Below are 14,331 nucleotides of genomic sequence, written 5' to 3'. Positions count from 1 at the left end.
ACCTATCTTCTTCCCTCCGCTTCCCCCACGGTCTGGCATCTCTGACTTCTTCCTTTCTATCTCTCACTCCCTCCCCAGGTGGTTTTTAGCAACTCTTTCCTCCTTTCCTCCCTTCAGATCTGGTATCTCTGGTATATCTCTCTCCTCTCCCTTCCTTTTCTTTTCTGCTTTCCTTCTCAATTTGTTTTCTACCTTTTGTCTATTTACTTTCCATCCTCAATTTCCCTTTCATTGTGTCTACCTACAGCTTGCCACTCTTTCCCTCACCCATTCCAGTATCTCACTAAATCTATCCTCTTCCCCCAATCCAGCATATGCTCTATCTTTATCCCCTCCTTCCATCCAGTATGTGCTTGCTCTCTCCTCTCCACTTCCTTCCAGAGTCTGCTCCTCTTTCTATCCTCTCCCATCCAGTGTCTGTTCCCCTCTCTTTCTCCCCTCCCATCTAGTGCCTACTCCCCTTTCTCTCCTCCCCACTTCCTTCTAGCGTCTGCTCCCTCTCTCTCCCTTTTCAGCATCTGTTCCCCTCTCTTTCTCCCCTTCCAACCAACATCTTTTCCCCTTCCCACTTCCATCCAGCAGCTGCTCCTCCCTCTCTCTCCACTTCTCTTCAGCGTCTGATCTCCTCTTTCAGCGTCTGTTACCCTTCCCCCTCTCCCATCACTTCCCTTCAGCACCACTGAACCTCTTCCCCTCATCGGGCCACCTTTCTCCCTTCCTCTCACCTTCGTGGGTGCTCTTCAGAGTTTTCTGTTTCTGAGTGTCCAGACGCAGCAACATTCTCTCACAAGTCCTGCGCGACTGCCCCAAAGTTTCTCCTTTGATGCAAGCCGCCCAGGCGGAAACAGGAAGTGCGTCAGAGGAGAAACTTTGGGGCAGTCGTGCGGGTCTTATGAGAATGTTGCTGCGTCCAGACACTCAGAAACAGAAAACTCTGAAGAACACCCGCGAAGTTGAGGGGAAGGGAGGGAGATGGCAAGACGAGGGGAAGAGATGCCCGTTGCCGTTAGTTCTCTTGTGGCCCAGTTGTCAGACGGCCGCAGACCTCAAGTGGACCGTGGACCGGGGGTTGGGGACCCCTGGCTTAAGGGATCAGTATCCCAGAATCCTGAATACAGTATACTAGTAAAGGGGAAATTTCTATTTGTACTATTTACTCTCCTTTTACTTGATAGTGTTGTTCTGGCCTGCCTCCTGTGCACTTAACCAGCCAGAGGTTACATTTATATTCACCAGTAAAAACACTCCAACATTCAAAGGGACGGACGTTGACTCCATGCAGTCTGAGCAAGCGTTATCTACATTACTATCCTGCTACATTATCCAACCACAGCAGCTGATACCTGACTCCTCGATACCTCCTGATTCAGAAAATCACAAATCCAAAAATGTTCAGTTTTTTTGCCAAATGTAGGCATACAACCATCACAGCTTTACAGCTGTCGACAATATTTCAGAATATTTTTATGCAAATTTTTGTAGCAAAAATCACACATGTACACATTGTTAATAGAGTTTATCTATTATTTTTTATTTTAATACATTAATAAACAAATTGAAGCTTTATTACAGTCAAATTTAACGTTCCATGATTTGATACATCAGGTTTACAATTTCTTTAGGGTGTTTTTCGATTTGAATTTCAGGAAATAGTCAAAACCTTTTAATTAGTCATGAGCAAACAGTGTCTATGTTATAGAAAGAACAATTAAAGAAAGTAACTGCGAGAAATTCAAAGTGCCTCTTTCAGATTTCTCCTCTGGAGTTTAGATAGATTTGCAGATGTTTGCAAGACATTTTTGCTTTAAAGCTGCAGAAACAACAACAAAAAACATTTGCTCAGAAAGAGAAATTACTTTTGCATATATTATGCCTGGCATATTGCCTGACAGTTTTTTAAAATATATCTGTAAAACATATATGTGAAACTCAATTTTCTACCTCAATCTAGTAACATTTAAGGGGCAATGTATGATCTTTTTTTTGTACTTGAGTGTTTTATGCGCAGAAATAGGTGATTTGCATGGGAAGACTGAACTCTGGGACAATAGGGAAGTGCCTGAGGGTATGGTTACCTTTTCGAGGACATGTCCGGGGGGGGGGGTTCTGGATGCCTTTTCAAAACCCAGCATTGTGTCTGGGTTTTGAAAAGCTTCCTTCACATTGCATGTGATGCCCTCCTGCCCAATGAGAGCAAGCAGCAGGGGGTGGGATGGGGGCAGGGCTAGGGCATAACAGGGCACTGATTGGTGGAACTGGGTGGGCCTGGGGGCGGGTCTAAGGGAGGTCCGGATTTTACTAATGTAAAATCTGGCAACCCTACCTGAGGGTCCTCAACAGTGTCCTAACTTCTATCTTGCCTTGCCGCACCGTACGCCTGGAACAACCTGACAGACTTGGTACATCAGGCTCCATCTTTGACAGTATTCAAGTCTAGGTTGAAGGCCCATTTTTCCAAAACTGCATTTAGGCCTTAATGGTACCGATTTGTAAAGCACCACCTCTGTTTGCCCAATGTGTCTTTCATAATTAGATTGTAAGCTCTTTTGAGCAGGGACCATCCCTTGTGTGCTTGATGTACAGCACTGCATGCATCTGTATTAAATAGTAGTAGTGTCTGAAACCAATGCTATTTAAAGGTGGCCAGCTGCTGTAACCATGGCATTGTGCTATCCAGGTGCTGTAGGGGCGCGGGGTGGAGGGAATCAAGTTAAGATTTCTGATTTGCTGCTACTTGTGTTTTGGATTGGTTGTTATTTCACTAAACTGCAGTCTTTGTTTCAATCCAATTAAAGGTATGTTATGTGTTATTGATAAGGAAATATAGTACAGTGGGAGCATGTCCCTCTACCCTGGGTTACTAACAGTTAATACATTATGGCAGTGAAGTATTTAAATTCATGAAGTAATCAGAAAATGTACTTACTGTACGTATAAGGAATCCTTTTGACCCTCTGACAGATGTAAGTTGCATGGTTCAAGTACCAGGAATAATACTGAATACAGTACCTAGTCAAAATTAGGAAGTAATGCCCCACAATGAATTTTAGCTTGCATTTTATTATAGAAATCATGAACACATCTATGATACCCACTCATTAATGTTCTCAAAGAATGCCCATGCTTGCTTGGAGGAGTGTATGGTGCAGTGGTTGGAGCTACAGCTTCAGCATCCTGGGGTTGTGGGTTCAAACCCCACACTGCTCATTGTGACCCTAGGCAAGTCGCTCAGTTCTCCATAGCCCCGGGTATGTTAGATAGATTGTAAGCCCCCCAGGACAGATAGGGAAAATGCTTGAGTACCTGATTGTAAAACCGCTTAGATAATCTTGATAGGCGGTATATAAAAACCTAATAAACTAAACTTTGAGTTGATATGCTTTAATTACTCGACAATTTATAACAGACATTTTGAAATGATTAGATTTCTGCCTTCCTCCCTGAACTGAAGAAAAGATTGAAATGAAAGAAATAGGAAAATGGTTTTTAGAAAAAGCAAGGTTTCTTACCAATAAGAGGTGTTCTAGGATGACAGCGATTCACCGGTCACACAAATGGATGACATGCATTTTACATGGAGTAACATTTGCTCCTTAGATTAACAGAAAGGCCTAGAGACCTTTATCACGCATGGCAAGAATATCCATGCTTCTAAAGGAGGGAGAGATTATGGGGTCAATAATGAATGCGATTTAACCAGCTAGAAATGGCTCCTGGCCAGTTAAATCGCCTGTTTAGGATTAACAGGTCATTTTCAGCGGCAATTAACTGGATAGTTGGGTGCCATCGACTCGTGCTCGAGTCCTAGCAACTTGATGAATTACAGATCTAAAAAGAGATTGGTTCAGTGCTATTCCAGTGAGGTCCTCCAGCGTCATCCCCATGGTTATTTTCAACATGTTGTAGGTCACCCTCTTCGCCTGGCTCCTTTGATCTTCCCAAACATAATGTCCTTCTCCACAATGTCTTCCGACAGTATGACCAAAATAAGACAGTTGCAACTTCATCATTTGGGCTTTGAGTGACTTAGCCAGTTTGACCTACTCCAGAATTGATTTGTTAGTTCTTCTAGTGGTCCATAGCATGCATAAAATCCTTTTCTAACACCAAAGCTGAAAAGAATCAATCTTCTTTCTGTCTTGTTTCCTTAGTATCCAGCTTTTACTTCCGTAATTGACCACTGAAAAAATGAGTGCGTGGTCAAGTCCGATCTTCGTTTGGAGTGCTATTTCCTTGCCTTTGAATACTTTGTCAAGAGCCTTCATTGAAGAGCGACCCAGTGCTATTCTGCAGAGTATTTCTTCCCTGCTAGTTGCTTCTTTGTTTCTGAAAGAGCCCGGGAGATTGAAATCCTTTACAACTTCTATTCTATCACCTTCAAGCTCAAAAGCTTTATCATTTTCCATGTTCATGATCTTCGTCTTGTTTATGTTCAGTTCTAATCCCATGTTATGACTTTCGGCTTTGACTTTTCTCAATAGATAGAGTATGCCTTCTTTGTTGCTGGTGATGAGCGTTGTATTATCTGCATAATGCAGGTTGTTTATATTTTGGCCACCAACTTTAAAACCAACACTCTCTTCTTCTATATTTGCTTTTCTGAAGATGGCTTCACCATAAAGGTTGAACAGGTAAGGTGACAAGATGGATCCTTTCCTGTAGCCATGTTTTATTGGAAACCAATCAGTGTTGCCATATTCTGTTGTCACTGAGCTTCTTGATTTTCATAGTTAGTGCCACTGAAAAGAACAGGTTGCCACTTAAAGCAAAAACTGGCTATTTTGAGGGCATTCTACTGGCGGAGTTGGTACTTGGCTGTATCCAATAGCCAATTAAGTGATGAATATTGCATTTAACTGGCTATGGTTTAGCTGGATCTGGAAACCCAGAAATTCAATGGTGAATCCCAGACATGGTCGGTCAAACATCGAGCACCACTTGCTGATTATCAACCCTAGATTCGTAATGAATGTTGTCTTCAGAAAAACACCTGTTACTGCTAAGCAGCATTACTTTCTTTACAGGAAAAGGAGTTCACTGTAGATGCCTTCATCGAAAAATGGGGAAGGGGAACTACAACTAAAACCATCAAAAGACAGAGGAATATAACAGAAGCAAACTCACCCCTCTTGTTTCCAGTTTTCTTTTCGCATTACAGTGGTACCTCTGAAATCCTCCCTGTACCAAGAGCAGATGGAAAGAGACAAGGGGAATTGCAAGCAATCAACGCCTGGATGAGACGATGGTGCGAAGACGAAGGCTTCGACTTCGTGCGAAACTGGACGGCGTTCTGGGGAAAAAGCAAGTACTACAGAAGGGATGGACTACACCTCAACAAGGAAGGAGCAAGAGTTTTGGCAGGCAACATGAAGAAAGCAATAGAGAAGGCTTTAAACTGAAGGACAGGGGAAAGCCGACAGTCGACCACCGGTCGATGGTATGGACAACAGGATGCCCCGACGTAGGAACAAAGGACTACTACTCATACATAAGAGAGGTCGACCTCACAGCCAACAAAGGAGAACAAGCAGGAAGGGACAACTCAGACCCAGGAGGGGAAGACCACACAGCAAACATGGAAGATAACACAGGAGCAGTAAAGGATACCGTAAATAAAACTGTAAGGACAGCCAAGAGTAGAAGGTCCAAAAAGGTAACACGAAGGGAACTTAGATGCATATATACAAATGCTAGAAGTATAGGAAACAAAATGGGAGAACTAGAGATGATAGCAAGACATGAGAACATGGATATCATTGGCATAACAGAAACATGGTGGAATGAAGAAAACAAATGGGACACAATACTACAGGGATACAAACTATATAGAAGGAATCGAGAAGGGCAGAAAGGTGGAGGTATTGCCCTATATGTTAAGGAAGAAATAGATTCTGTTGGAATGATTACAACAGACAGGAAAGAGAAGCTGGAGTCCCTCTGGATCAAAATTCCTGGTCAAAATGGCGCAGATACAAAAATTGGCCTTTACTATCGTCCCCCAGGACAGGCGGTAGACACTGACTCAGAAATGATGGAGGAAATCAAACAAGTATGCAAGACAGGCAATGTAGTTATATTGGGAGACTTCAATCTCCCAGGAATAGACTGGAAACTAGGAGCCTCCAATTGCGGCAAGGAGGCCAAGTTCCTGGAGGTGCTAGGGGATTGCTTCCTAGAGCAAATGGTAAAAGAGCCGACAAGAGGCGACGCCATCTTGGACTTAGTCTTAAATGGTCTCAAGGGACCGATAACAGAAGTAGAAGTCAGGGCTCCATTGGGAACGAGTGATCACAATGTAATCAACTTTAAACTGGACATCGGGAAAAGGAAACATGCCAAAACCTTAACCACCACCTTAAACTTTAAAAAGGGTAAATACGATTGCATGAGAGCCATGGTAACAAAACGACTCGAGAAGATGGTGGACAAACTTGAAACAGTAGATCAGGCATGGTGCCTATTGAAAAATACTATTGCAGAAGCACAAGATCTCTACATTCCGAGGATTTCTAAAGATCGGAGAACTAAAGGCAAAGGAGAACCGGCATGGCTTACCATACAGGTGAAGGAAGCCATAAAAGAAAAGAAGGACTCTTTCAAAATATGGAAATGCACGAAGACAACCGAAGCCTGGAACAAACATAAAGATGAGCAGAAGAAATGTCACAAAGCGGTGAGGGATGCAAAACAGGACTATGAGGAAAAAATAGCCCAGGAGGCCAAAAACTTCAAGCCCTTTTTTAGATACGTGAAGGGGAAAAAACCTGCAAAAGAGGCAGTGGGACCCCTGGACGACAAGGGAATAAAAGGGTACATCAAGGAAGATAAACAAATCGCAGACAAACTAAATTCCTTCTTTGCCTCCGTCTTTACGAAGGAGGACACCTCAACAATACCTGAAGCGGAGAAACTGTTTACAGGAGAAATAGAGGACAGCCTCACCACAGTTGAAGTGAACTTGGATCAGATATACTACCAGATCGACAAACTTAAAAGTGACAAATCCCCTGGACCGGATGAAATTCACCCGAGAGTCTTGAAGGAATTGAAGGTTGAAATCGGAGAGTTATTGCAAAAACTTGCAAACCTGTCAATCAGAACTGGACAGATACCAGACGACTGGAAGAAAGCAAACGTCACACCAATTTTCAAAAAAGGATCGAGAGGAGAACCGGGCAACTATAGACCTGTGAGTCTTACGTCTGTCCCCGGCAAGATGATTGAATCACTGATCAAGGATAGCATAGTTCAGCACTTGGACACACACGACTTGATGAAACCCAGTCAACATGGATTCAGGAAAGGGAAATCGTGTTTGACGAATTTACTCCAATTCTTTGAGACCGTGAACGAGCAAATTGATAGTGGAAAGCCGGTGGACATAATATACTTGGATTTCCAGAAAGCGTTCGACAAAGTTCCACACGAAAGACTTCTCAGGAAACTACAAAGCCATGGCATAGAGGGAGATATACAAAGATGGATAGGCAAATGGCTGGAAAACCGAAAGCAGAGAGTGGGCATAAATGGGAAGTTCTCTGACTGGGAGAAAGTGACTAGTGGTGTACCCCAGGGCTCGGTACTTGGGCCGATCCTTTTTAATATTTATATCAATGACTTGGAAAACGGAACATCCAGTGAGATCATCAAGTTTGCAGACGACACAAAACTCTGCCGGGCAATCAGATCGCAGGAGGATAGTGAGGAACTCCAGAGCGATTTGTGTCGGTTAGAAAAATGGGCGGAGAAATGGCAAATGAGGTTCAACGTGGAGAAATGCAAGGTAATGCATTTAGGCAGTAAGAATAAGGAATACGAGTACAAAATGACAGGTGCAACTCTGGGAAAAAGTGAACAAGAAAGAGACCTGGGTGTACTGATAGATAGGACCCTGAAGCCGTCGGCACAATGCGCGGCAGCGGCAAAGAAGGCAAATAGAATGTTGGGCATGATAAAGAAAGGAATCTCGAGTAGATCGGAGAAAGTAATAATGCCGCTTTATAGGGCAATGGTCAGACCTCACTTGGAATACTGCGTCCAACATTGGTCTCCCTACCTAAAGAAGAATATAAAACTGCTGGAGAGGGTGCAGAGACGAGCAACTAAACTAGTGAAGGGTATGGAGAAACTGGTATATGAGGATCGACTTAAAACACTGGGATTGTTCTCCCTTGAGAAAAGGAGACTGCGGGGGGATATGATCGAGACCTTCAAAATACTGAAAGGAATCGACAAAATAGAGCAGAGAAGATTATTTACATTGTCCAATTTGACACGGACAAGAGGACATGAAATGAAGCTAAGGGGGGACAAGTTCAGGACTAATGTCAGGAAGTTCTGCTTCACACAGAGAGTGGTTGACATCTGGAATACTCTCCCAGGGGAGATTATTGCGGAATCGACAGTCCCAGGCTTCAAAAGCAAACTAGATGCATATCTCCTTGAGAAAGGCATATAAAGATATGGTGGCTATAAAATAAACCAGGTGTATACCTGGCGGGGCCTCCGCGTGTGCGGATCGCCGGACTTGATGGACCGAAGGTCTGATCCGGAGATGGCGCTTCTTATGTTCTTATGTTCTTACGAGTGCACCTGTTTGCGAGTGTTTTGCAAGACGAGCAAAACATTTGCAAAATCGGTACCTCGGAAACCGAGCATGACTCGATTTACGAGCACCCCTCCCCCCCCTGCAATCCGGCAACTCCCCCCTGTGATCCGGCACCTCCCCTGCCTCGAACCGGCACCCCCCCTGCCAGATCCGACCCCCCCCCCCGACATGATTGGGCCCCCCCCGCCACGATCCGACCCCCCCCCCCCCGGCCGCTTCTTACCCTCATCTGGGCACTCTTGAAGATCGGCCTCCTCGACTGCTGGGCTTTGAGCATCTGAGCATGCTCAAGGCCTGCGAGTTTACGTTCTGAACGTGAACTCGCAGGTCCAGCAGACGAGGAGGCTGATCTTCAAGAGTGCCCAGATGAGGGTAAGAAGCGGCGGGGGGGTGCCCAATTGTGTCGGGGGGGGGGGTTGTCGGATCGTGTCGGGGGATGCCCAATCGTGTCGGGGGGGGGGTGCCGGTTCGAGGCAGGGGGGGTGCCGGATCGGGGGGGGGTTGTCTGATCGCAGGGGGGGGGGCCTTCGAGGGGAGCAATGCCGGTTCTCGGGGGGGGGGAACGCATCAAAGCGAGTTTCCATTATTTCCTATGGGGAAACTTGCTTTGATAAACGAGCACTTTGGATTACGAGCATGCTCCTGGAACGGATTATACTCGTAATCCAAGGTACTACTTGTATATAATAATTTTTAAAAAGACAACATGAAACTTCTTGAGCATTGGGGGGATTGAGTTACATTACATAAATATTTATTGATCACTAATATACCCCCGGAGGAGTTCAGTGTGATTTACAGGTTAAGAAGAGACTAGTAATATTCAGGAATTACAATGTTATAATAGGAGTCATATCGGTACATTAGTGATCGATCTCGCATTAGGGATCAAGACATCACGTTAGGGGAGTCTAGATAGTCTGATTATCTGTTATATTTGGTGGGATCCTTATTAGGGATATAGGATTTCAGAACCTCTGCAAATGGCATCATTTAGCTTGAATGAGATATTTTCGAGTCTTTATGGAAGCTTATGTAGGAGAGAGACATTCTTAGTTATGTTGGGAAGTCATGGAGAGATGAAAATCTAAAACTTGATTGGTCTTTATGTGGGGGAGGCCTGTGCATTTTCGGCTGAAAACAAACCTATCTCTACACCCATGCAAGAACTTTCCTGCACCCCCCCCTTCCCAATTGACCATCCATAGGCTATTCTTAGTGAAGCCCTTAGGGGCCTTTGCTGCTCCAATCCAAATGGCTGCCGGAACTTCTCGCAGCAAACTCTGAAGCCATTTGGATTGGAGTGGTGCACGGGGAAGGAATGAGTAGGGTCCTTCCCTGCCTCTGAAGGGGCCACTAGACCACTAGGGCCACTTTAACGGATAAGCAGCACAGTGCAGGAATAAGCGGGGTTTGTTCCTCCAGGGTTTCACTAAGGTAGGCCTAAGGAGGGCCTATAGGTAGTTGGTCAGGAAGGTGAGGCAAGAGAGAGTCATTATGGGGGGAGGGGGACTTTTATGGTCAGGGAAATGGAGTCAGAAATGCAGCTTCATTTATAGTTTCGGTTTCTGCCAAAACTGAGCAGCCAGTTTCAATTGCAGATTTGATTTTGGCAGAAACTGAAGATCCTGGGTTTAGTTGGGCTTTAAGTTCATTGTTAATGCAAGAGCACTAGCACCAGTGAAATGCAGTGAGTGCTTTTAGGGGATTCAGTGAATCCCCATTTCTACAGTCCTTTTTGAACCATACATCCTTGGCTGAATCTCTGACATCTTGTCCTCACGACTCCTTGTTGTTTGTGGGTTTTTTTGTTAACATTTTGCTTGATGGGCTGGGGGAGGGGGTTGTTTACATTTTGCTTGATAGGCTGGGGATTCTCCAAACTCCCTGAAGGCCCTAACAGTACTGATCTGAAGTTGATTGGCCAAGCAGCATCTGCCTGTTGCCTGCTCGACCAATCAAATTCACAGCAGTGCCTTCAGGGCCTTTAGGGGGTGGGCTGAATCCCCTGAAGGCCTTGACTGTACGACACTGACGAGCATCTCCTAAAAAGGAGGCAGTAAGGGCCTGATTCTATAAATGGTGCCTAGCGGTATTAGGCGCTGTTTATAGAGCCATGCCTAGTGGTGCCTAAGCGGACTTAGGCATCGCTAGATGTCCTAAAGGTAGGCACCCTTCCATTAATCAGCTTTTTGCTGACCTAATTTACTGGTGCTTATCTCAGAAGTCTAACAACGCCTAAGTCATCCATGCCTATTCTTCTCTCTTAACCATGTCTACCTTTAAAGATAGGTGACATTAGGCATCCTTAAGTGTGGGAGCGTGCCTCCACTTAGGCATGGCTAGGCATCCTAAGAGTTTAGCGCCAAACTCTTACATTGTTTAATTAATCTTTTTTTTTTTATTGGCTGAAAACAGGTGCGGTCAATTACCACGCCAATTAAGCCAATTACAAAAAATTAGGCACAGAACCTGAACTTAGGTGTTGCTAAACTTCTGTAATTAGGGCATGTAGCAGTGGTTAATGTAGGTGTCCTATATATAATCCGGCCCTAAGTGTTCCAGATTAACTCGGGGCATGTAGCATGCGTAATACAAAAGTTAACACATGACCTGCAATAAAAAAAAATTGTGGGAATGCTCCTTGATGCAGCATCAGTTTTGTGCTTGCTTCATGTTAAAATTCAGCATTATAGGGTGTTAAGCCCAAAACTGAACGCATTTTAGCAAAAGATTGCTTTTATCTGGATATTCAGTGTGCACTGATTCAACTTTGATTAACTTTATCTGACTACAGCTAGATAAAATTGGTTTTCCATTTATCTCATTACAGATATCACACCTCATTATTTTTTTTTTCAGGTAATTGCACATCTAGATTTGTCGGTCCCTAAAATAATTAATCAGTATTCATTTGTAAAGTTACCACAAAACAGAACAGACAATGAAAGTGCTAGAATACATTTTAGATTACCTGATTGTTTCATTCCTTGCATATCCTCTTTGGCTAACACAAAGGCACTGCTGAAAAAATCTACAGAGTTCCATCACACAAGGATTTATGTTTTGAATAATGGCCATAAGAGATGGGGAAGTCACTGCTATTTCTTTAAAGTTTGCCTGTGAACATCCTAGAAGAAACATATACAGGATAGATCCACTGAGATATAGCATCCATGTGCAATGATGACCTTTGCCCAGTAATAGTATGGGACAGTATGAGGTCATAAAGATCTGCCACATCTAATTCTATTTCAAATGAGGCATTGATTATGCCGGATGATGCAATTTGCATCAGCATTAATTCAGAACTCATTGATTCTTGTATTCTTATGCTGGAGAACTTTCCAGCAAATAATAGCCAGAAGTTTTTTTCAAATTCGTCCCATGTAAATAAGAAGTTTCAAGTTTATTTAAAAATTTGATTTGATCGCAAAATCATAATCCAATGCGATTTACAAATAACGATAAAATCGGGGCAAAAAAGAAAAACACATTGATTAAACCAGACAGTTAATACAACAGTTTGTACTCAAACCTGCTTTAATCCATCTCAATATGAATCCATGTTTTGCCTTTTGGCTTCTTCAGAAAGAGAAATATAACCATACTAGTCTTATAGCCCGTTACATTAACAGGTGCTAGAAAATATATGTGTGTGTCTGATTTTATTTTTTTTTCTCTCTCCTTAGTCGCTTTCTGTATTTCTGTCTGTTTTTTTTTTTCCTTGGCTGTCCACTACCACCCCTTGCCTGCTCCCCCTGTCCATTCTCCCTTCCTTTTACTTCCCCTGTGTCCTCCACCACGCCATCACTGCTCACCTTATCCAGCAGAAGCCCTTATCCCTTTGTTTTACCTCCCCCTGTCCATCATCACCTCCTTCCTGCTCCCCCTGTCCAGCAGTAGGCCTGTCTTTATTTTTCTGCCCCCCCTTCCCTGTTCATCAGCACCTCTTCCCCTGTCCATCAACCCCTTTTCTGCCCTCCATTTCCGTGTGTTGCAGCATTTCCCTCCCACCCCACTTCCCTGTGCAGTATTTTCCTCCCCCCCCCATACATTCCTTCTTAACTCCATGGCCTACTTATGTGTTTTCCGGGTTTGGCTGCCGCGGCCTGCAGCCGCCGACAGCCGCCGCGGCCAGCAGTCGCCGCTGCCAACATTTAACTCGGGCCGCCGCGGCCGACATCCGACTCGTCTGTGAGTAAGCAGGAAGCGATCCTTGCGTTGCTAGTCCTGCTTCTCGGTGCAACTATAATTTCTGACCTGTGAAACCGCCATGAAGTCATGTGACAGTTTGCACGGGGCACATGTCCGGAGGCTTAATTTGCAATCACTTATAGTATGACTACATTTGACTCGGGCCGCCGCGCCGCAGGAGAAGCAGTGCCCAACTTTAAAAGCCGGAAGGGCGCTCGAAATCCGCCTCGGAGGGGGCGGAGGAAGAGAGAGAGCAGAGAGGCGGCGACTGCTGCGTCTTTCAACAGGGAGCAGGACAGACCGTAAGCCGCGCATGCGCACTTCCTATGTGTCGCTACAGCTCACGGAAAACCGGCGCACACATAGGAAGTGCGCATGCGCGCCTAGCGTTTTATTATATTAGATGAGCTGATTCTCTATATATAGCGCCACAAAAATTGGTACCGACTAGACGTGTGCTTAGTATGATTCTATAAAGGGTTTGCACACCTTGTAGAAATCACGTTAAATACCAGTGCATCGCATAACTTTTAGTTACACCAATGTAGGCCAAGGAAGACCAGGCCGAAATCCCTGTGCTTAACTCACGCATGCATCAGACATATTCTATAACAGTGTGTATAAATTCTTGCAATGCCCACAATCTGCTCATGCTCCTCCCCTGGCCTTGCCCCCTTTTTCAGATTCACACACTAGAACTGGCAAGCAGCAGTTTAGAGAATGCACCTACCGCGCTGTGCGTATAACTTGTAATTAGTGCCAATTCGCATCAGTAATGAGGTGTTAATTGCCAATTACTGGTGCTGATTAGGCTTGTTAAATAATTAGGTGTGCACTGATGTGCACACACACCCCCATATATAGAATGCCATATAGGTGCCATATATCGAATTTGTGAGACACTGTATTCTAAGGCTCTGCGCTGGTGAGAACTAACAGGCAGGATTCCACCACTTGAAAACTAAGAAGGGTCTTGAAATACATGATTCTATGTTAAAAGTAATCCACAAAAACATATTCTTTAAATATTATTTCCTAATTTAAACATACCCATAGCATAGCTAAACACACAAAAGATCACAACTGAAAAAAGACCAATTTGCTCATCCATGCTTCAAGATATAACCTCTCTGCTTGTTATGGAAACTTGTAAGTTATCACTCCATACCCTTGTCAGCTTCGAAAAGGTATCACTACCAGAACGAAGGAAGTTATCCTGCCACTGTATCAGGCGATGGTACGCCCGCATCTGGAGTACTGCGTTCAATACTGATCGCCGTACCTTAGGAAGGATATGGCGATACTCAAGAAGGTCCAGAGAAGAGCAACAAGGATGATAAAAGGCATGGAAAACCTTTCATATGCTGAAAGGCTAGAGAAGCTGGGGTTCGTTTCCCTGGAAAAGCGGAGACTTAGAGGGGACATGATAGAAACTTATAAGATCATGAAGGGTATAGAGAAGGTAGAGAGGGACAGATTCTTCAGACTAGCGGGGGCAACAAAAACAAGAGGGCATTCAAAAAAAT

At 44.2% G+C, this 14,331-nt stretch overlaps 2 protein-coding genes across 2 annotated transcripts in view; both read right to left on the bottom strand.

Moving 5' to 3' along the window:
* Positions 1 to 780, bottom strand: part of OC90 (otoconin 90) — a 140,886-nt gene extending 140,106 nt beyond the window's left edge. Inside the window, exon 1 of the mRNA XM_033929878.1 lies at positions 726 to 780. Within this exon, the coding sequence (XP_033785769.1) occupies positions 726 to 780 (55 nt within the window). The remainder of the gene's footprint in view (positions 1 to 725) is intronic.
* A 986-nt stretch (positions 781 to 1,766) lies between these two features.
* Positions 1,767 to 14,331, bottom strand: part of HHLA1 (HERV-H LTR-associating 1) — a 95,918-nt gene continuing 83,353 nt past the window's right edge. The window contains exons 9-11 of the mRNA XM_033929877.1: positions 11,583 to 11,739; positions 2,927 to 3,009; positions 1,767 to 1,810 (exon numbers count right to left, since the gene is read on the bottom strand). Coding sequence (XP_033785768.1) covers positions 1,767 to 1,810; positions 2,927 to 3,009; positions 11,583 to 11,739 — 284 coding nt within the window. The remainder of the gene's footprint in view (positions 1,811 to 2,926; positions 3,010 to 11,582; positions 11,740 to 14,331) is intronic.

The sequence above is a fragment of the Geotrypetes seraphini genome, chromosome 2 (genome assembly GCF_902459505.1).
Source record: "Geotrypetes seraphini chromosome 2, aGeoSer1.1, whole genome shotgun sequence".
Taxonomy (NCBI): Eukaryota; Metazoa; Chordata; class Amphibia; order Gymnophiona; family Dermophiidae; genus Geotrypetes; species Geotrypetes seraphini.
The sequence above is the reverse complement of the archived record's forward strand: the minus strand, read 5'-3'. Positions and strand labels throughout refer to the sequence as shown.